This window comes from Dendrobates tinctorius, unplaced genomic scaffold (assembly GCF_039654945.1).
Source record: "Dendrobates tinctorius isolate UK_male_01 unplaced genomic scaffold, ASM3965494v1 ptg000020l, whole genome shotgun sequence".
Taxonomy (NCBI): domain Eukaryota; kingdom Metazoa; phylum Chordata; class Amphibia; order Anura; family Dendrobatidae; genus Dendrobates; species Dendrobates tinctorius.
Genome location: NW_027361688.1, coordinates 53,240,024 through 53,264,960, shown reverse-complemented (window position 1 = coordinate 53,264,960; position 24,937 = coordinate 53,240,024). Strand labels below are relative to the sequence as shown.

At 40.4% G+C, this 24,937-nt stretch overlaps 1 protein-coding gene across 1 annotated transcript in view; it reads left to right on the top strand.

Annotated features, from left to right (window-relative positions):
- The first annotated feature begins 12,048 nt into the window (after positions 1 to 12,048).
- The window catches only part of LOC141083180 (protocadherin Fat 4-like), a 229,560-nt gene continuing 216,671 nt past the window's right edge, over positions 12,049 to 24,937 (top strand). Inside the window, exon 1 of the mRNA XM_073567346.1 lies at positions 12,049 to 20,114. Within this exon, the coding sequence (XP_073423447.1) occupies positions 17,673 to 20,114 (2,442 nt within the window). The 5' untranslated portion in view covers positions 12,049 to 17,672. The remainder of the gene's footprint in view (positions 20,115 to 24,937) is intronic.

Below are 24,937 nucleotides of genomic sequence, written 5' to 3'. Positions count from 1 at the left end.
AAGAATTCATTTTTTTCTCTAGATCTTCCACACCAGGCTGTCACATTGCATTCCACCACAGTTTAGGGCTACCCAAAGTAATATCTGGACTACCAGTAACTCTGTTCCACCGTTGCTTGTATTATATCCCCATTTTGGCCTTTCCGCAGCTTCCCACCAAGCTGTACTTCTTGGATCATTGCTTTTGCCACTATACCAAGTCCTTGTTCTTCTAGGACTTATTATCTGTCTCACTAATGTTCACTGTATTTTAACTGCAGGCACTCTGATGATCTAGGCCGATACATCCTCTTGTATTTCTGAAGTCACTCTCTGTGCTTACCACTAACTGCTAATCCTTTCCTCACCTAAACACTTTCATTACAATAATACATTAATATAACATATTAGAGAAGTCGCAATATCTCCAGGAAAGCCGATCGTTCTTCCACTCTCTTATGCATACAGTATGCAACAAACTAAAAGTTATTGGGTCATTATGATTTTCAGAAATAGACAATGGCAGAAAGGTTGACAGAGATGTAAAAAAGTAATTATAGATTCTTAAATATTGGAATTTGTGCTGCTCCATATGAACTTAAAAACATATGGCTATTTTAGTGTCTACTATATGCACTTTTGCCTTTTCTTGTTCTTTTAAAGTTATGAATAATTTTCCCAATATTCTCCTCGTGACTTGGCCTTTCATGATGCAACGATACTAAATACAATTTACATGTATAAATATTGTACTTAATCGGTTTTATTTCTCAGTGCTTAAATATCAGTATTTTATAGAATAATATACAGTTCCTAAAAAATTACTAATTTATTTAAAATACAGTACAATATATAAAGACAATACTAGTTGTAAATATATTGGCTGTTTAATTACAAAACCTGTGTGGTGGTATAATTTCAGATGTCTCTTGATATGTATGTAATATCAGATGCTTCCCTATACATACGTATTTCATTGAAATCTAATTTGCACCAGAAGGGGTAGATTTCTGTAAATAAACACCAGGGGAAAGTATTCAGTGTTTCTAAATCTTTCTCTGTTCTGCTTATTTTCTGTATTTCTAACCAATGGCCACTAGAGGGTAGACTTGTCATCCAGTAGATTACTCAGTCTATACCAGAGAATGTGCTCCTGTCAGCTCTGCGCTCTCCTCCCCCTGGCTCAGTGATTCACCCTCCCATCGTCTCTCACACAAAGAAGAGCTGCAGCTCTGATGAGAGCCGTGTGGATTTTTCTTTTCTTCCAATGGATTATCTTTTTGGGAATATGGAGAGATAAATTCATCACCCTCATGCAGCTTGGATTACACTGGATCTACATGACATCAAATATCAAGAGAATCATTTAAGATATGGACATCAGAGGCTTTCGTCAGTGCTGGAAATGGCAAGTAGTCTGCTGCTTTCTCCTTTGTAGCTGGGGCTGGGTCTCTGGGCAGCTTCGTTATTCTATTGTTGAGGAGTCTGAGCCGGGGACATTGGTAGGAAATGTAGCTCAGGATCTGGGGATAAAACGTGCAGAGCTCTCTCAGCGCAGGATATATCTGAGATCTGAGAAATACCAAAGATATTTCAGTGTAAATCAGGCAAATGGAGGGCTGGTTGTGAAGGACAGGATTGATAGGGAGAGCCTGTGTGGATCTAGTGCCAGCTGTTTACTGCAGATAGAGGTTGTGGCTGAGAATCCGGTGGAGCTTTTCACTCTAGAAATAGAGATTCTGGACATTAATGATAATTCTCCTACATTCTCATCTACTGATCGCATTATTAAAATCACAGAATTATTAGCATCGCCTGGTTCTCGGTTTCCATTAGAGATTGCAGAGGATTTAGATGTCGGTGTGAATGGTGTCAGTCAGTATACACTGAATACAAATCCTTATTTCTCATTGTCTGTGAAGAACCGTAAGGATGGAACGCTCATCCCTCAGCTGATACTAGAAAAGGTTTTAGATAGAGAAGAAAAACAAGAACATCACCTCATTCTCACAGCTATTGATGGAGGAGAACCGGCCAGATCAGGGACCTGCAGAATATCCATCGTTGTATTAGATATTAATGATAATCCTCCAGTCTTTAATCAGTCGGTTTATAAAATCAGCATTAGGGAAAATCTGCCTCTGAAAACTGTGATATTAACATTAAATGCGACAGATCAGGATGACGGAGTGAATGGTGAGATACAGTTTTCTTTTGATGATCACACTTTCAAGTCTGCAAAAAAATTATTTTCCTTAAATGACAAAACTGGAGAGATTCATATTAATGGACATGTGGATTTTGAAGAGGTGAATTTTTATGAATTATCTATTAAGGCAGAAGACAAAGGCATTCCCATTTTAGAGGGAGGCTGCATCGTTCATGTGGAAGTGGAAGATGTTAATGATAATGCACCCAAAATTACATTTTCAACAGTGAATAATGATGTTCCGGAAAATGCTCTGATGGGATCAGTTGTAGGATTTATTAATGTAAAAGATGAGGATTCTGGAAAGAATGGAGAAATAAAACTGAGTTTATCACCAAATGTGCCTTTTAAAATAATATCTAAACAAAATCGCTATGCTTTGGTCATAGATGGGAATCTGGATAGAGAGGAAACCCCCCAATACACCATAGAGGTGACAGCCTCTGATTTAGGGTCTCCTCCTCTATACAATAAAACAAGCGTCACCCTCGGGGTGTCAGATATTAATGATAATGCTCCAGGGTTCACACAGTCTACTTATAATGCTTTCATTAAGGAGAACAGTGACCCCGGGACTCTTCTATGTACAGTATCTGCTACTGACCTAGATGAGGGGGTTAATTCTGATCTGATTTACTCCATAGTTGAGAGTCAGATGGACGGTTCCTCTGTCTCCTCCTTTGTGTACATTCATTCTAATGATGGGAATATATATGCTCAGCGATCCTTTGACTATGAGCAGATCCAGGTTTTACAAATCACCATAAAGGTAGAAGACTCAGGATCTCCACAGTTATCTTCCACTGTCCCCGTCTTTATCTTCATTCTGGATACAAATGACAATCCCCCTTCTCTGCTGTATCCAGAGCACTCTGAGGACCTCATTGTCCAAGAGAGGATTCCCAAGTCTACAAGTGCTGGATATCTGGTGACAAAACTGTCCGCAGTGGATCTGGACTCTGGTCACAATGCCTGGTTGGTGTTTACTCTCATTGACCCCATCAATTATTCCTCATTTCAAGTGTCTAAACTCACAGGAGAAGTGAGAACTGTAAGAGGATTACAGGACACTGAGAACATGGAGCAACAACTTGTCATTTCTATCAGTGATCAGGGGACTCCTCCATTATCCACCACAGTGACTGTACTTGTCAGTATAGCGGATGAGGTTATAGTGGAAAGACAGAAATCTGGAGACTTCCTGACCAATTCCAAACCCCCATCAGATATGACTCTGTATCTAATCATCTCACTAGTGGCCATCAGCTTAGTGTCACTTGTCACCTTCATGATATTGTTAGTGAAATGTCTGAGGAAGGACATTTATGATTACAGCAGTAGTTGCTGTATTCTTGGTGGATCCCAATCCAAATCCTACACAGATCAGTATCAGCCGGCTCTGTACCTGAACACAGACGGGACCTTAAAATACATGGAGGTCAGGATGGTTCCTCCAGGATCCCAGGGGCAGAATTACCAAACTAATGTACCCACAGCCCTGGAGCAACAAGATTTCAGTATTGTACAGCCTATAAATTATCCCCAATTAAAGGATATATATCAAGAAGCCTCATCTGAAGGGAAATTATCAAACGATGGAAACATGGTAAGTCTAAAATTTTTAATATAATATAATTTTTCATAGTATAAATGACAAATCTGAAATGGAATTGAACATTTAGAAAATTAAAATATGAAATCTTTATGGTTATTATATTAGTTTTTATCTTTTTTTTATTTGCAATAATATTCAAATAACCAAACTGAAAGCGTTTAACAATTGACGCTTTGCTCTTGATCTGTTATAGTTAAATCTAATTTTTTTTTGTTATTTTCTCTCATTTTGAAGTATTTTGCATGTAGACAAGAAAATAACACAGAGCTTAAATATTGTCTTTTAAATATTAGGCCAGTAATTGAGATAGAAGGACAAAATTTCACTCGATGGCATATGGCAGTGGTCGTTTAAAAAAAAAGGTTTATAGACTGAATCTAGTTACTTTATTTCAATTTCATGATCTATGTTGTGCGTTCATACCAAGAACCAGCACCTTTCCAGTGTGTTATAAGCATGTATAATATACATTTCCTATTGTAATATTATTGCACAAGAAGCCAAAAATATACAGGAATACGGGTTCTTTTAAAGTTCTTGCCATAATTAGTTTAAGCTTTGTTACCAGATTGCATATCTACTATATAATCGTCTAATTCTGTCTGTCTGTAACCGAAATCCCGCATTGCTGATTGGTTGCGCCCAGACGGCCACGACCAATCAGCGACAGGCGCAGTCCGGCCGTGAATTGGCATGGAATTCGAATAACGTGCACCACCTCAACCTTCGGGAGATCTGCTGCGCTAGCGGCTGATCTCCCGATGGTGGCCGCGGGTCATCTCCTGCTGCACGAAGGTCAGTGGCAACGTAGCCGGGAGATGACCAGCGCTAGCCTGTACCCAGGGTCCGGAGGAGAGGAGAGTCTCCTCCAGGTCCTGGGTACCAAAAACCTGTAAAAAATAGATTTAAAATAAAAAATAGTGATATACTCACCTTCCGACGGCCCCCGGACCCTTTCCCTCCTCTCACCACGCGCCCTGCATCTTCCGGTCCCAGTAATGCTTAGTGCGAAGGACCAGAGATGACGTCACTTTCGCGAGAGCGTAACGTCATCAGCGGTCTTTTGTGCAAAGCATTACTGGGACTGGAAGTTACCGGGTGCGTGGTGAGAGGAGGGAAAGAGTCCGGGGGCCGTCGGAACCTGAGTATACCACTATTGTTTATTTTGAACGTCGGTCTCCTGCTGGCCATATACTAGAATATCCGATGCGTTAGAATCAGGCCACCATCTAGTATTAGATAAATAGTAAGGCAGATTTGTGAAAATTGTTAAAAAAAGTTTAATGTTTATAGTAACCAATCACATTGCATATTTCATTTTACCAGAGCTACTTAATATAGTGAAAGAAGCTCTGAACTTGGCTGAATAGGGCATCATATTTTTTTTTAAGTTTTGTTATATGAGGCTCACAGGGCCGGATTCATGAAAGCTTTTTTGGTAGAATTCTGGCTTCAATAGCTTTGAGAAGTTGCACAATTTTTGCCCAATGGACGTTCCATTGAAAAATGCGTGACCTTTGGCGTTTTCATGCCGTTTTCAGCCAACTCCGACGGAGTAGGTATAGTTGAGGCGGGATGAGAGGGGTGAGGCCTTACAGAGATCTTACAGGGCATGCCGACTCCCACTAGTCAAAATTCAAAATTAGCAGCGATAATTGCTTCTCGACTCTACTGTGGCGAGGTGCACTTGGAGGCACACACCACTTTGTACCTTGCTTTTTTCATTAAGAGATGTGTACCTTTAATAAATGAGGAGTCTAAGACTCCACCCTGCCCCCTCATCAAGACCTGGACTGAGATATTGGAGAAAAATATCATTTGGAAAGGTCATCAGCATGAGATTATTGGGGTTCATCACCTCATTCCCCCATGGGTAAACTGATACTTGATGCCACAGACAGCCAAATAGCTCACCTCAGGCGACTGTGTGGTGGTAGATCTTGAAGTGAATGGAAGCTGAGCTGCAGCGGTTGAGAACAATCTCAACGACACTCCATGTAGACTTTTGGCTCCATATACTGTATACGTCCAGTGGGCACGACACAGGTACCAGCTCTTCTACGAAGGTGCCAGTTATTATCCACCTCTGGTCTTTTGTTCAGGACTTATCTTATTCCTGAACATCCCCTTTTATTGGTTAATTTAATAGGATAAAACAGATAATTTTCATGAAATGGACTTTTGTACTGAAATACACCATTTGTAACTTGGCACTATCTTTACTGCTCACTTAGAGGCCAGTGGCAGCGACCAGTTGTGTGGTAAGGAATGGATGACTAGAAAGGAAGTAAAGGAAACTGTCATAAATCACAACAGAAGTTTTTTACTGAGGTAGTTAAATTTTAAAAGACATAACATGTAACAAGAATTAAGCTTGATGGTTCTCATAGATGACATTGACAGGGACTTCTGATAGAAAGTTGAATGTGGCAGCATTTTACATGACTCCTTGAACACACTTTCACAATGATAGAGATCCATCACACCTGTATCCTTTCTCAGATATCTTTACAGATGCTCCTATGAGGCAAGAATTCAATTTTTTTCTTTAAATCTTCCAGAATAGGCTGACACTTTGCAGTCCACTGCTGTTCAGAGCTACCCAAAGTAATATCAGGAATACCAGTAACTCTGTTCCACCGTTGTTCATATTATATTCCCGTTTTTGACTTTCTTCAACTTCCCACCAAGCTGTACTTCTAGGATCATTGCTTCTGGCACTTTACCACGGGACTATGGGATGGAGGATATGTATGATGGGTATATGGGCACGGGACTATGGGATGGAGGATATGTGTGATGGGTATATGGGCACGGGACTATGGGATGGAGGATGTGAATGATGGGTATATGGGCACAGGACTATGGGATGGAGGATATGTATGATGGGTATATGGGCACGGCACTATGTGATGGAGGATGTGAATGATGGGTATATGGGCACGGGACTATGGGATGGAGGATATGTATGATGGGTATATGGGCACGGCACTATGTGATGGAGGATGTGAATGATGGGTATATGGGCACGGGACTATGTGATGGAGGATATGTATGATGGGTATATGGGCACGGGACTATGGGATGGAGGACATGTGATGGGTATATGGGCATGGGACTATGGGATGGAGGATGTGTGATGGGTATATGGGCACTGGGCTATGGGATGGAGGATGTTTCTGATGTGTATATGGGCATGGGACTATGGGATAGAGGATGTATTATGGGTATATGGGCACTGGACTATGGGATGGAGGATGTGTGATGGGTATATGAGCACGGGACTATGGAATGGAGGATGGGTGATGGGTGCATGTGCACAGGACTATGGTATGGAGGAAGTGTGATGAGTATATGGGTACTGGACTATGGGATGGAGGATATGTATGATGGAAATATGCACACGGGACTATGAGATGGAGGATATGTATGATGGGTATATGGGCAATGGACTATGGGATGGAGGATATGCATGATGAATATTTGGGCATGGGACTATGGGATGGAGGATGTGTAATGGGTATATGGGCAATGGACTATGGGACGGAGGATATTTGTGATGGGTATATGGGCATGGAACTATAGAATGGAGGATGCGAATGATGGGTATATGGGAACGGAACTATGTGTGGAGGATGTATGATGGGTATATGTGCACGGGACTATGGGATGGAGGATAATCATTATAACTTGGTATAACTAACCACAGTTAGTTACTATGCCCAGGCAATGCCGGGTTCTTCAGCTATTCCACTTATATATCTGGTCACTCCATGAGATAACCCACTAACTGATAATCCTTTCATCATCTAAACACATTCATTATAAGAATACATTACTATATCATATTACAGAAGTCACAGTATCTCCAGGGAATAACTGTCATTCTTCTACTCTCTTATATATACAATATGCAACATATACCCTATGCGTTACTGGGTCTTTATGATTTTCAGAGGTAGACAATAGCACAAAGGTTGATAGGGATGTAAAAAAGTAATTATAGGTTCCTAAATATTGGAATGGTGTGCTGCTCCATGTGCACATAAAAAGTGTATGGAACTTAATCTCTCCCATATTCAACTTTGCCTTTTCTTGTTTTTTTTAAAGTTCTGAATAATTTTCCCAATATTCTCATCTTGATTTGACCTGTCATGCAATGGCACTAAATAGGCTGTAAATCTATAAATATTGTACATAATATTGTAATTTATTTCTCAGTGCTTAAATATCAGTATTTTATAGAATAATACACTGTGCTTAAAAACTAACAGTTTATTAAAAATACCTTATGTAAAGAGAAGGCTAGTTGTACATATAATAGATGTTTAATTACAAAGCCTGTGTGCTTCTATAATATCAGATGTCTACTTATGTTTGTTATATCAATCTCTATATATATGTATTTTATTTAAATCTAGTTTACATTAGAATAAGCACAGATCAGTATATTAAGACCAGGGTAGAATATTCCAGTGGTTCTAATTTTTTCTCTGTTCTGCTTTTTTGCTGTATTTCTATCCATTGGCCACTAGAGGGTAGACTTGTCATCCAGTAGATTACTCAGTCTATAGCAGAGAATGTGCTCCTGTCAGCTCTGCGCTCTCCTCCCCCTGGCTCAGTGATTCACCCTCCCATCGTCTCTCACACAAAGAAGAGCTGCAGCTCTGATGAGAGCCGTGTGGATCTTTCTTTCCTTCACATGGATTATCTTTTTGGGAATATGGACAGATAAATTCATCACCCTCATGCAGCTTGGATTACACAGGATCTACATGACATCAAATATCCAGAGAATCATTTAAGATATGGACATCAGAGGCTTTTGTCAGTGCTGGAAATGGCAAGTAGTCTGCTCCTTTCTCCTTTGTAGCTGGGGCTGGGTCTCTGGGCAGCTTCGTTATTCTATTGTTGAGGAGTCTGAGCCGGGGACATTGGTAGGAAATGTAGCTCAGGATCTGGGGATAAAGCGTGCAGAGCTCTCTCAGCGCAGGATACATCTGAGATCTGAGAAATACCAAAGATATTTCAGTGTAAACCAGGCAAATGGAGGGCTGGTTGTGAAGGACAGGATTGATAGGGAGAGCCTGTGTGGGTCTAGTCCCAGCTGTTTACTGCAGATAGAGGTTGTGGCTGAGAATCCTATGGAGCTTTTTACTCTAGAAATAGAGATTCTGGATATTAATGATAATTCTCCCACATTCTCATCTACTGATCGCATTGTTAAAATCACAGAATTATTAGCATCGCCTGGTGCTCGGTTTCCATTAGAGATCGCAAAGGATTTAGATGTGGGTGTGAATGGTGTCAGTCAGTATACACTGAATACAAATCCTTATTTCTCATTGTCTGTGAAGAATCGTAAGGATGGAACGCTCATCCCTCAGTTGATACTAGAAAAGGTTTTAGACAGAGAAGAAAAACAAGAACATCACCTCATTCTCACAGCTATTGATGGAGGAGAACCGGCCAGATCAGGGACCTGCAGAATAACCATCGTTGTATTAGATATTAATGATAATCCTCCAGTCTTTAATCAGTCGGTTTATAAAATCAGCATTAGGGAAAATCTGCCTCTGAAAACTGTGATATTAACATTAAATGCATCAGATCAGGATGACGGAGCAAATGGTGAAATTCAGTTTTCCTTCGATGATCACACATCTGAATCTGGAAGAGAAATATTTTCTCTAAATGAGCAAAATGGGGAGATTTCTATCAATGGATATGTGGATTTTGAAGAATCTAATTTTTATGAATTATCTATTAAGGCAGAAGACAAAGGATTTCCTAAACTGGAGGGGGACTGCATTGTTCATGTGGAAGTTGAAGATGTTAATGATCATCCTCCAGAAATTACATTTTCAACAGTGAATAATAATATTCCTGAAAATACTCCAATAGGATCAGTTGTAGGATTTATTAATGTAAAAGATGAGGATTCTGGAAAGAATGGAGAAATAAAACTGAGTTTATCACCAAATGTGCCTTTTAAAATAAAAACTCATCAGAATCGCTATGCATTACTCACAGACAGGAATTTGGATAGAGAGGAAACCCTCCAATACACGATAGAGCTGACAGCCTCTGATTTAGGGTCTCCTCCTCTATACACTAAAACAAGGATCACCCTCGGGGTGTCAGATATTAATGATAATGCTCCAGTGTTCACACAGTCTACTTATAATGCTTTCGTTAAGGAGAACAGTGACCCCGGGACTCTTCTATGTACAGTATCTGCTACTGACCTAGATGAGGGGGTTAATTCTGATCTGGTTTACTCCATAGTTGAGAGTCAGATTGATGGCTCCTCTGTCTCCTCCTTTGTGTACATTCATTCTAATGATGGGAATATATATGCTCAGCGATCCTTTGACTATGAGCAGATCCAGGTATTACAAATCACCATAAAGGTAGAAGACTCAGGATCTCCACAGTTATCTTCCACTGTCCCCGTCTTTATCTTCATTCTGGATACAAATGACAATCCCCCTTCTCTGCTTTATCCAGAGCACTCTGAGGACCTCATTGTCCAAGAGAGGATTCCCAAGTCTACAAGTGCTGGATATCTGGTGACAAAACTGTCCGCAGTGGATCTGGACTCTGGTCACAATGCCTGGTTGGTGTTTACTCTCATTGACCCAATCAATTATTCCTCATTTCAAGTGTCTAAACTCACAGGAGAGGTGAGAACTGTAAGAGGATTACAGGAGACTGAGAACATAGAGCAACAACTTGTCATTTCTATCAGTGATCAGGGGACTCCTCCATTATCCACCACAGTGACTGTACTTGTCAGTATAGCGGATGAGGTTATAGTGGAAAGACCGAAATCTGGAGACTTCCTGACCAATTCCAAACCTCCATCAGATATGACTCTGTATCTAATCATCTCCCTAGTGGCCATCAGCTTAGTGTCACTTGTCACCTTCATGATATTATTGGTGAAATGTCTGAGGAAGGACAGTTATGATTACAGCAGTAGTTGCTGTATTCTTGGTGGATCCCAATCCAAATCCTACACAGATCAGTATCAGCCGGCTCTGTACCTGAATACAGACGGGACCTTAAAATACATGGAGGTCAGGATAGTTCCCCCAGGATCCCAGGGGCAGAATTACCAAACTATTTTACCTCCAGCTCTTGAACAAGAAGATTTCAGTATTGTGCAGGCTCTAAATTATCCTCAATTAAAGGATATATATCAAGAAGCCTCAATTGAAGGGAATTTACTAAATGATGCAAACAATGTAAGTCTAAATTTTATATTATATTTGCACACTAGTATGTATAACTAACCTGAAATGGGAGTGGATATATATATATATATATATATATATATATTGTATAATATATAATCTTTATCATCATGATATTAATTTTAAGTTTATTATTTACAATGCAATTCTGATAATCATGTTCAAAGCCTCTGTCATGTGTTTATAAACTAATTTATCCCCAATCCTAGAACAGTATTTCAGTATTGAGCAGCCTTTGGACTTTTCTTATATAAATTCCTTAGTTTAGGAGTTCTCTGCAGTAGGAAATTTCTTAAATGATCCTAAAGGCCCCGTCACACACAGCGATATCGCCAGCGAGATCGCTGATTTTGTGACGTCACAGCAATCTCGCCAGCGATATCGCTGTGTGTGACATGGATCAGCGACCGCCCCCCCCGCCGAGTATCACTGATCGCGCTCCAACATCCTGGGCCGTTTTTTGATCGCAATCCCATCCACATTGGTCGTTGGTGGGATCGCTGGGACGTTGATACGTGTAACGGAGCCCTAACAATGTAAGTGAAAGTTGCACTTAGTTTTCTCTGTTATCGATAACATTTTGGGAGAGTTAATGTACAGTGATATTTCTGTGAATGGTGTGCAGAAATCTGTTATTTTTCCTTTCTTAAGTTTTATTTGGCCTATTTTTGCTTAATTTTTTCTTGCAAGGTCAATAATTGAAAACGTTAGTTTGGAAATATTGTGTAGCAACTAGTCATTAGCGAACATGCTTGGATAAGGTGCTATCCAGGCATGCTCATGTGCTAATCGAGTGTCTTCAGCATGCTTGAAAAATATGTTCGAGTCCTCGTGGCTGTATATCTCGCGGCTGCAGCTGCAGGGATTGCCTCTTTGTGAGGCAAGCAGACTGCATAAAATCAATAATTGATCGTTCAATGCACCTATGCTTCCATTTTTCTAGGTAGCATAAGTACTGTATATACAGGAAGATGTGCTGCAGATAATAATGATCTTTAGTGAAAGCCAAAAGATTGTTTTACCCAAAGAAAGGACATGTTTGCTCATTCGTTATGGGTGATCAACAACATCTTTAGATAGAATAAATTGAGAAACAATAATATGCCAAATATTTTTTTTTTCAGTTTTTTACCACAAAATCTGTTGATAGTTGTAGTGATGCACATTAGTTGATAGATAATCTATAGGACTGCTGTAGTGTAGGTGCAGGCAACTGTAGATTGTGTCATCTGAAGAATCGGTCTGATTATTCCAAGCACACTTTGATTAGAGTTTGATCAGCATGTGACCATAGTGTGATCCAATTTTCTTGGATGAGAAGATGGAGAAAAAAAGTCTCCATCTTCTCCATTCTGTCAGTCTGTGGAAATTGAACTGCCCTCAGATGTCATCCCAGAGCAGAACGATGTCTTCCATGGACTCATTGAATTACATAGCCAAGTGTGATCCAAATATTGGATCAAACTTGGGCATTCTGCATTCTTTTCTGTACAGTCTCTACCCTAACATTGGTCTGAATGTGTTCCAGTGTTTTATCAGATCACATTTGGACCGAAAATCTGCTAGTCTGCTCCTGCCCTTAGTTGTTCCCATATTCTGAATCATTCTTTAACCTGTTATTACAAGACACATTGGATCTTATTTAAAAGTCTATTTAAGTGTATGTGCACATGCTGTGGATTCATAGATACCCGCTGTTTACATTGGAAACCAGCTTGCTCGCTGGTCCTGATCGCTGGTGGGTCTGTCTACAGTATGTGACAGCTCACCAGCGATCAGCTAACTATGTCCCAACGATCCCATCCATGCCGGATCATTGGTGGGATCGCTGGGACATTGATAAGTGTAACGGGGCCCTTAGGCATCAAATACCCTTATGGTAATGTTACAATTATTATCTTATCTTATCTTATATGATAGTCATTATTCATACATGTGCTGGGTACCAATCCCGGTATTCACTGTTAAGTAATCTGTAGTGCTGTGTAGTCCAACTTATACCCGGAAGATCCCAATATAAGACAAGAGGAACCATCAGGATTCAGTGGGATTCATAGGTCCCATGTAGTTTTCATTTATAGTGTTATGACACTTAAGTTACATTAAGAGTAGATATATATTTCAGTCAGAGATGGCAGGATGCAATAACTGAGAACCAAATATACAGTATATCAAACTTGAAGAGCAAAGTAGAAAAGATATACTGCATGTAAAACAAATTTCATTAGGGTATGTAGTACATGCTACGATGAAACCCTTTTCTTTATCTCAGGAATCCTTTTATATATATATATATATATATATATATATACACAAGTTTAGCATGACATTGATTTAATTAGCTGTATATGTAGTGTACTGCTCTCCACCTGTGCCACCCATACTGCACTGCTCTCCGCCTGTACTACATGTGCTGTACTGCTGTACAACTGTACTGTACTACTCTTCACCTGCACCACCTGTACTGTACTGCCCTTCACCTGTACCACCTGTACTGTACTGCTCTCCACCTGTACCACCTGCAGTATACTACTCTCCACCTGTACCACCTGAACTGTACTACTCTCTACCTGTGTTATATGTACTGTACTACGCTCTGCCTTTACTACATGTAATGTACTACTCTTCACCTGTACCGCCTGTAATGCTGCCCACCTGTACTGTACTACTCTCCACCTGTACCACCTGTACTCCTGTCCATCTGTACTGTACTACTCTACACCTGTGCCACCTGTACTGTACTGCTCTCCACCTGTACCACCTGTACTGTACTGCTCACCACCTGTACCACCTGTAGTATACTACTCTCCACCTGTACCACCTGTACTGTACTGCTCTCCACCTGTACCACCTGTACTGTACTGCTCTCCACCTGTACCACCTGTACTGTACTGCTATCCACTTGTACCATCTGTACTGTACTACTCTCTACCTGTACCACCTGCAGTATATTACTCTCCACCTGTGCCACCTGTACTTTACTGCTGTCCACCTATACTACCTGTACTGTACTGCCCTTCACCTGTACCACATATACTGTACTGCTCTCCACCTGTAGTATACCACTGTACTGTACTGCTATCCACCTGTACCATCTGTACTGTACTACTCTCTACCTGTACCACCTGCAGTATACTACTCTCCACCTGTACCACCTGTACTGTACTACTCTCCACCTGTACCACCTGTACTCCTGTCCATCTGTACTGTACTACTCTCCACCTGTAGTATACCACTGTACTGTACTGCTATCCACCTGTACCACCTGTACTGTACTGCTCTCCACCTGTACCACCTGTAGTATACTACTCTCCACCTGACCACCTGTACTGTACTGCTCTCCACCTGTACCACCTGTACTGTACTGCTCTCCACCTGTACCACCTGTACTGTACTGCTATCCACTTGTACCATCTGTACTGTACTACTCTCTACCTGTACCACCTGCAGTATACTACTCTCCACCTGTGCCACCTGTACTTTACTGCTGTCCACCTATACTACCTGTACTGTACTGCCCTTCACCTGTACCACATATACTGTACTGCTCTCCACCTGTAGTATACCACTGTACTGTACTGCTATCCACCTGTACCATCTGTACTGTACTACTCTCTACCTGTACCACCTGCAGTATACTACTCTCCACCTGTACCACCTGTACTGTACTACTCTCCACCTGTACCACTTGTACTGTACTACTCTCCACCTGTACCACCTGTACTGTACTACTCTCCACCTGTACCACCTGTACTGTACTACTCTCCACCTGTACCACCTGTACTGTACTGCTCTCCACCTGTACCACCTGTACTGTACTGCTCTCCACCTGTAAGACCTGTACTGTACCACTCTCTACCTGTGCTATATGTATTGTACTACTCTCCACCTGTACCACCTGTACTTTACTGCTCTTCACCTGTACCACATATACTGTACTGCTCTCTATCTGCACTACCCACACTGTGCTAATATTCACCTGTGCTACATGTACTCACATGTTCACCTGTAATACATATGCTGTACTGCTCTCTACAAGTACCACATGCACTGTACTGCTCTCCACCAGTACTATATACACTGTATTGCTGTTCACCTGCAATACATATTCTATACTGCTCTCTACCTGTACCCCATGTACTGTACTGCTCTCCATCTATACTACATGCTGTGCACTGCGCCTTACCTGTACCCCATGTACTGTACTGCTCTCCATCTATACTACATGCTGTGCACTGCGCCTTACCTGTACTACATGTACTGTACTGTTTTCTATTTTTACTAAGTTTATTGTATTGCTATAAACCTGTACATGTGATTTACTGCTCTCTGCTTGTACCATGTGCAGTGTACTGCTCTTTATATCTACTACATGTATTGTACTGCTCTCTACTTTTAATCTATGCACCGTACTGCTTTCTATCTGTACTACATGCCCCTTACTTCTCTCTCCCAGTATGACATGTTTGGAGATACAATATTGTTATGATAGATTTTGTTCTCTACCTAACCTACATGCTTTGCAGTGCTGTATAAACTGTTTTCTACTTGTGCTCCATGTACTGGCTCGCTACATGTACTCATATACCCCATGTATTATATGTTTATCTACCTAGAGATGTAGCAAACTCTAATGCAACATATCATGGGGTGCAGATACAAACTATATAGCCTTGCCACATATTTGCTTAGAATTAAAGAGGCCATGATGTACAAACTGTGTACGAATGCAATTTTCACACAATGAATGGTAATTGTGGGCTCAGCGTTCCTCTTAATTGTGCTATATCTGTGCTTGAACTGTAATGCTCTCTACCTGCACTGCAGGTCTCACACTCCTAACTACCTATGCTTCATGTACTTCTCTATCAGTTCTACATATAGTACATTATGGCCCCAATTCATCAAGAATGGTGATGTTCACATTGGACTGGATGAGGGAGCATGTTGGAGTCAATAAGAGTCACACACTTCATGAAGAAGAGTAGAGGTGGCGTCACTCCCCTGTCCCGCCTCCACTCCTTCCATTAAGTGAAAACTTTAAGGTGTGCAAAGATTTTCCAACTTTTTAAAGTTGTTTACAATATTTCTGGGATAACCACTTTACTGATTCATGGTCCAAGTTTTCAGACGTACATACTGAAGCTGCTGTAACAATGTTTCTCACTTGGAAACGATATGAGGTATCACAGGAACTGTTTTTATTTAAATGTCCGGCTGGTTTATTTTAGCCCTTATAAACCAAATCAAAGAAAATCTTAAATACAGCCCTTGTCCTGCATAAAGTGAAACATAAAGAAAACAGTCCATACAATAGTGCAAGTTCACCCGCTTGGCTTACAGTCCAGCTTCCTTGTCCTTTTGGAACTCCATACACAGAACCTTGTGTCAGATTACCAGGCCCCATTTTACAATGTGAACCATACTCAGCGGTGGATATATGGTGAGCATCCGCCCACCCCCAACTTTTCAGCAGATCACAATTAGACAAGGCCCTAACATGACCAATTAACCCCTTTTAGTACTATGTGAACTAGAACATTACTCCAGGTTTATATCATAGAGGACATCCACCTCTGTGATAAATATCTCCCATCCATTATGTGTCTGGCAGCCACCTTACACTGCATATATAGAATAGAATAAAAGCAATAAGGTCCATAGCTAAACAAGTGCATAAGAAGTGTCTGATAAAAAACAACTAAATTTTGTAGCCTAGTTAATAAATTATACATACATTTTTACTTTCCCAAAATGTTTGAAAGACTTCAAAGCAAGTTAGATATGTTTGCATGCCTAAAGTACAATTATTAATAAAATCAAAAAGTGATATATTGCCAGAGGTGGCTAACTTTACAGGCCTCCAAAATATTTCATTACACAATACAGCTGACAAAATGAAGGACAATTAGCTTGTTATCTTCTAGGTTAGTAAATTCATTCCACATATCTTTACAATTTGTAAAATAAATCATTATATTACAAATTTTATCTTATGATAAATATAAGTTTTACATTTGAAACATGTCAGATAATTGTTGGGCAAGTAAAAATATATGGCAAAAAATTTTAAAAGAGAAAAATAATTTCTGGAACAAAAGAAACATTCTTATATAGAAGATACAAAGTTCACGATAGATTCTACTCAATATCAGATAAAATAGAAAAATATTAAGCTCATGTTGGGGAGTGCAAACCAATAAAGATATAAAAAACAAATGTAAAATATTCCAAAAGTGGGAACTACCTGTTAATATCCCATTTTAGAAAAGGTTTCTATTTCTTTATCTATTTTTTTTCCTTTATGAGATCTGCAGTTCATATAAACAACCACTAGAGGGTAGACTTGTCATCCAGTAGATTACTCAGTCTATACCAGAGAATGTGCTTCTGTCAGCTCTGCGCTCTCCTCCCCCTGGCTCAGTGATTCACCCTCCCATCGTCTCTCACACAAAGAAGAGCTGCGGCTCTGATGAGAGCCGTGTGGATCTTTCTTTCCTTCACATGGATTATCTTTTTGGGAATATGGAGAGATAAATTCATCACCCTCATGCAGTTTGGATTACACAGGATCTACATGACATCAAATATCAAGAGAATCATTTAAGATATGGACATCAGAGGCTTTTGTCAGTGCTGGAAATGGCAAGTAGTCTGCTCCTTTCTCCTTTGTAGCTGGGGCTGGGTCTCTGGGCAGCTTCGTTATTCTATTGTTGAGGAGTCTGAGCCGGGGACATTGGTAGGAAATGTAGCTCAGGATCTGGGGATAAAACGTGCAGAGCTCTCTCAGCGCAGGATACATCTGAGATCTGAGAAATACCAAAGATATTTCAGTGTAAATCAGGCAAATGGAGGGCTGGTTGTGAAGGACAGGATTGATAGGGAGAGCCTGTGTGGGTCTAGTCCCAGCTGTTTACTGCAGATAGCGGTTGTGGCTGAGAATCCGGTGGAGCTTTTCACTCTAGAGATAGAGATTCTGGATATTAATGATAATTCTCCCTCATTCTCATCTAAAGATCACATTATAGAGATCACAGAATTATTGGAAAGTGCTGGTGCTCGGTTTTCATTAGAGATTGCAGAGGATTCAGATGTCGATGTGAATGGTGTCAGTCAGTATACACTGAATACAAATCCTTATTTCTCATTGTCTGTGAAGAATCGTAAGGATGGAACGCTCATCCCTCAGCTGATACTAGAAAAGGTTTTAGATAGAGAAGAAAAACAAGAACATCACCTCATTCTCACAGCTGTTGATGGAGGAGAACCGGCCAGATCAGGGACCTGCAGAATAACCATCGTTGTATTAGATATTAATGATAATCCTCCAGTCTTTAACCAGTCGGTTTATAAAATCAGCATTAGGGAAAATCTGCCTCTGAAAACTGTGATATTAACATTAAATGCGACAGATCAGGATGACGGAGCAAATGGTGAAATTACATTTTCATTCGATGATCACACATCTAAATCTGCGAAAAGAATTTTTGGTTTAAATGATCAAAATGGGGAGATTTATATCAATGGACTTGTGGATTTTGAAGAGGTGAATTTTTATGAAGTAGCCATCATAGCTGCAGACAAAGGATTCCCTAAATTGAAGGGAAGCTGTATAGTTAATGTGGAAGTGGAAGATGTTAATGATAATCCCCCAGAAATTAAAATTTCTACTGTGACTAATGATATTCCAGAAAATGCTCTGATAGGATCAGTTGTAGGATTTATTAATGTAAATGATGAGGATTCTGGAAAGAATGGAGAAATAAAACTGAGCTTATCACCAAATGTGCCTTTTAAAATAAAAACTCATCAGAATCGTTATGCTTTGGTCACAGATGGGAATCTGGATAGAGAGGAAACCCCCCAATACACCATAGAGCTGACAGCCTCTGATTTAGGGTCTCCTCCTCTATACAGTAAAACAAGCGTCACCCTCGAGGTGTCAGATATTAATGATAATGCTCCAGTGTTCACACAGTCTACTTATAATGCTTTCATTAAGGAGAACAGTGACCCCGGGACTCTTCTATGTACAGTATCTGCTACTGACCTAGATGAGGGGGTTAATTCTGATCTGGTTTACTCAATAGTTGAGAGTCAGACTGATGGCTCCTCTGTCTCCTCCTTTGTGTACATTCATTCTAATGATGGGAATATATATGCTCAGCGATCCTTTGACTATGAGCAGATCCAGGTTTTACAAATCACCATAAAGGTAGAAGACTCAGGATCTCCACAGTTATCTTCCACTGTCCCCATCTTTATCTTCATTCTGGATACAAATGACAATCCCCCCTCTCTGCTGTATCCAGAGCACTCTGAGGACCTCATTGTCCAAGAGAGGATTCCCAAGTCTACAAGTGCTGGATATCTGGTGACAAAACTGTCCGCAGTGGATCTGGACTCTGGTCACAATGCCTGGTTGGTGTTTACTCTCATTGACCCCATCAATTATTCATCATTTCAAGTGTCTAAACTCACAGGAGAAGTGAGAACTGTAAGAGGATTACAGGAGACCGAGAACATTGAGCAACAACTTGTCATTTCTATCAGTGACCAGGGGACTCCTCCATTATCCACCACAGTGACTGTACTTGTCAGTATAGCGGATGAGGTTATAGTGGAGAGACCAAAATCTGGAGACTTCCTGACCAATTCCAAACCTCCATCAGATATGACTCTGTATCTAATCATCTCCCTAGTGGCCATCAGCTTAGTGTCACTTGTCACCTTCATGATATTATTGGTGAAATGTCTGAGGAAGGACAGTTATGATTACAGCAGTAGTTGCTGTATTCTTGGTGGATCCCAATCCAAATCCTACACAGATCAGTATCAGCCGGCTCTGTACCTGAACACAGACGGGACTTTAAAATACATGGAGGTCAGGATGGTTCCTCCAGGATCCCAGGGGCAAAATTACCATACTAATGTACCCCCAGCCCTAGAGCAACAAGATTTCAGTATTGTGCAGCCTCTTAATTATCCTAAATTAAAGGATATATATCAAGAAGCCTCATGTGATGGGAATTTACTAAATGATGCAAACAATGTAAGTCTAAATTTTATATTTTATTTGCACAATCACTAGTATGTGTACCTAACATGAAATGGGAGGGGAAATATATATATATATATATATTGTATATGTAATCTTTATCGTCATGATATTAATTTTCAGCTTATTATTTACAATGTGATTCTGATAATCATGTTCAAAGCCTCTGTCATGTGATTAAAAACTAAGTTATCCCCAATCCCAGAACTATACTTCAGTATTAAGCAGCCTTTGGACTTTCCTTATATAAATTCCCTAGTTTAGGATTTCTTTGCAGAAGGAAATTTCTTAAATGATCCTAACAATGTAAGTGAAAGTTGCACTTAGTTATCTCTGTTATCAATAACATTTTGGGAGAGTTAGGCTATGTGCACACGTTACGGAATTTCTGCGGAAGTTACCGAAGGGAATTCCGGAATTCCATTCCGCGGGAAAATCGCATTTTAAATTCCTGCGATTTTCCTGTGGAAAAACTAGCGATTTGCAAGCATAATTAGCTTGCAGAACACTAGCGTTTTCCAATCGATCTGTAGCATCACTTGGAGAACTGATTGACAGGTTGGTCACACTCGTCAAACATAGTGTTTGACGAGTGTGACCAACTTTTTTGCTATTGAGGCTGCCTATGCGGCATCAGTAGTAAAAAGATCTAATATTTAAAATAATAAAAAAATAAAAAATGGTGTTTTTCTCACCTTCTGACGTCCCGCACAGCGTTCCCTATCATCGTAATGCTGCCGGCAGGTGCTGTTCCCAGTGATGCATTGTGGCAATGACCTTTGAAGACGTCGCGGTCTCGCGAGACCGCGGCGTCATCACAGGTCATTGCCGCAATGCATCACAGGGAACGGGAGCTCCCGTCAGCATCGCTGAAGCCTGGTGACGCTGCGCGGGACATCGGAAGGTGAGAATATGACGATTTTTTTATTTTAGTTCTATTTTTTACAGGGATATGGTACCCAGAGCCCGGAGGACAGTCTCCTCTCCTCCGGACCGTGGGTACCATCCGCAAATGTTCTGCTTACTTTTCGCATGGTGGGCATAGCCACATGCGGAAAGTAAGCAGAACAATGCAATCCTATGAGTGCAGAATCGCCACGATTCCGCAAAAATTAATGAGCATGCTGCGTATTTTGCCGCGGGAAAATCCGCAACATTAGCACAGCATTGCGGAATCCCTTAGGATTGCATGAGATGCTGGTTTTTTTGCGTTTTCGCTGCCAAAACGCGCTTTAAAAACCGTCACGAAAGCGTGAAAAAAACGCAATGTGTGAAGGCAGCCTTAATGTACAGTGATATTTCAGTGAATGGAGTACAGAAATATGTTTTTTTCCTTTCTTAAATTTGATTTGGCCTATGTTTGCTTAATTTTTCTTGCAAGGTCAATAATTGAAAACGTTAGTTTGGAAATATTGTGTAGCAACTAGTGATTAGCGAACCTTCTTGGATAAGGTGCTATCCAGGCATGCTCATGTGCTAATCGAACTTTTCAGCATGCTTGAAAAATAAGTTCAAGTCCTCGCGACTGTATATCTCGCAGCTGTTCGACAGCTGCAACACATGCAGGGATTGCTTCATTGTAGACATGCAGACTGCTTAAAATCAATAATTGATCATTCAATGCACCTATGCTTCCATTTTTCTTGGTAGCATAAGTACTGTATATACAGGAAGAAGTGCTGCAGATAATTATGATCTTTAGTGAAGGCCAAAAGATTGTTTTACCCAAAGAAAGGACATGTTTGCTCATTCATTATAGGTGATCAACAACATATTAGAAACAATAAATTGAGAAATCATAATATGCCAAATTTTTTTTTTTCAGTTTTTTACCACAAAATCTGTTGATAGTAGTAGTGATGCACATTAGTTGATAGATAATCTGTAGGACTACTGTAGGGTAGGTGCAGGCAACTGTAGATTGTGTCATCTGAAGAATCGGTCCGATTATTCCAATCACACTCTCAGAGTTTGATCAGCATATGAACATAGTGTGATCCATCTTCTCCATTCTGTCAGTTTGTGGAAATTGAACTGCCCTCAGATTTCATCCCAGAGCAGAACAATGTTTTCCATGGACTCATTGAATTACATAGCCAAGTGTGATCCGAATATTGGATCAAACTTGGGCATTCTGAAATTCTAGGATGTATTACCAGAAGCATACAGTTTAGATCACATGAAGTCATTATTGCCCTCTACTCCTCTTTGGTCAGACCTCATCTGGAATACTGTGTCCAGTTTTGGGCGCCACATTTTAAAAAAGACATCAACAAACTGGAGCAAGTTCAGAAAAGAGCGACCAGAATGGTGACCGGTCTGCAAACCCTGTCTTATGAGGAAAGGTTGCAGAATTTGGGAGTGTTTAGCTTGCAGAAAAGAAAACTGAGAGGAGACTTAATAGCTGTCTACAAATATCTCAAGGGCTGTCACATTGTAGAAGGATCATCTTTATTCTTATTAGCACAAGGAAAGACTAGAAGCAATGGGATGAAACTGAATGGGAGGAGACACAGATTAGATATTAGAAAAAACTTTTTGACAGAGCGATCAATGAGTGGAACAGGCTGCCACGAGAGGCGGTGAGTTCTCCTTCAATAGAAGTCTTCAAACAGAGGCTGGACAGACATCTGTCTGGGATGATTTAGTGAATCCTGCTTTGAGCAGGGGGTTGGACCAGATGGCCCAGGAGGTCCCTTCCAACTCTACCATTGTATGATTCTATGATTCTGCATTTTTTCCTGGACAGTCTCTACAGTAACATTGGTCCGAGTGCATTCCGTTGTTTCATCACATCACATTTGGACATTAAGTCTGCACCTGCCGTTAGTTGTACCCATATTCTGAATCATTCTTTAACCTGTTATTGCAAGACACATTGGATCTTATTTAAAAGTCTATTTAAAGCTGAAAATGTTTTAGATTTTTTTTTTCTTTTATGGCAGATTAGAGAACTTAATAACTGACCTGTAAATTGCATACTGGGTTTCCATTTTTGCCTCTCTTGCTATGTAACAATTTTTCTTGATATTTGCATTAAAAAGTAATGCACATTTTTTGTGTTTATGTGCATGTGTGGTGCCTGATTCGTTTATTCTTATCTGGATGCTGTGAAGGATTTTTCTGCATTTTAAAGAGACTAAGGCTGGTTTCACATTTGCGTTTTTTTTCGCGGTAATTTAGCGCTAAATAGCGCATGCGTTTTTTTTCCTATACTTTGCATGGGATGCGCTTATGTGCGCATACACATGCGTTTGTACGTGTTTTACCGCGCATGCGTTTTTTTGCGGTATGCGCTCGGGCGCACAAAATGCAACCTGTTGCATTTTTTGTGCGTCCGATTTGCCTCAAAAAAACGCATGCGCGCGCAATGCGTTTTTTTACAGCAAGACACCCATTATAAGTCTATGGTGAGCATATGTGCGCATTGGCATGCTTATGTATGCGTTTTTTTGCACATGCGTTTTTTTTTGTTAACCATGGAATTTAGGGGTTTGGGTTAGAGTTAGGGTTAGTTAAGGGGGTTTAGGGTTAGGGTTAGGGTCAGGGTCAGGGTTAGGGTTGGGGTTAGGGTCAGGGTTAGGGTTAAGTATGGTTTGGTTAAGGGTTAGGGTCAGGGTTAGGGTTAGGGTTAGGGTTAGGGTCAGGGTTAGGGTTAAGTATGGTTTGGTTAAGGGTTAGGGTCAGGGTTAGGGTTAGGGTTAGGGTTAGGGTCAGGGTTAGGGTTAAGTATGGTTTGGTTAAGGGTTAGGGTCAGGGTTAGGGTTAGGGTTAGGGTCAGGGTTAGGGTTAAGTATGGTTTGGTTAAGGGTTAGGGTCAGGGTTAGGGTTAGGGTTAGGGTTAGTTAGGGTTAGGGTTAGGGTTAGGGTTAGGGTTAGTTAGGGTTTAGGGTTTGGGTTAGGGTTAAGTATGGTTTGGTTAAGGGTTAGGGTCAGGGTTAGGGTTAGGGTTAGGGTCAGGGTTAGGGTTAAGTATGGTTTGGTTAAGGGTTAGGGTCAGGGTTAGGGTTAGGGTTAGGGTTAGGGTTAGTTAGGGTTAGGGTTAGTTAGGGTTAGGGTTAGGGTTAGGGTTAGTTAGGGTTAGGGTTAGTTAGGGTTAGGGTTAGGGTTAGGGTTAGTTAGGGTTAGGGTTAGGGTTAGGGTTAGTGTTAGGGTTAGGGTTAGGGTCAGGGTTAGGGTTAGTAAAGTCATGGTTTGGGTTAGTGTGAGGGGCCACCTAATGTTGGAAAAAAACGCAAACGCGGTAAAAACGCACTAAAAACGCATACAAACGCATAAAAACGCTGCGTTTTTTTCATGCATGCTCATAAAAATGCTTGAAAAAAACGCAGCAGTTGTATGCTTTTGTATGCGTTTTTTCAATGCGTTTTTTTGCGAGAAAACGCGCTGCAAAAAAAAGCAAGTGTGAAACTAGCCTAAGAGAACGTATTTTTTTAGCATCTTACTTCTAGTGTCGTTTGTAATATCCGTCAATTTTCTTATTGTAGCTTTCTGCAAATCTTACTGTAGTGTATGTCTGAGCTTCCTGCAGACATGATTTTCTAATCGTGCTCCTTTTTTAAGGGATAAAAAAATTAAAAATATAGTCATATGGGTTATCACAAGGGAGTATATAGAACAAATAGTCAGTTAGAAAATAGTGTGTATAATGCTTTTATGAAGATTTATATTATTATTATATATTAATATGTATTCATTCTGAGTGCAGCTTTCATTTGTTCTACTAGCTAGAAACATGTATAGCTTCTTTACATGGTTAATAATTTGTAATAGTACTCTATATAATACTTACTACAGTAAGGCATCAAATACCCTTA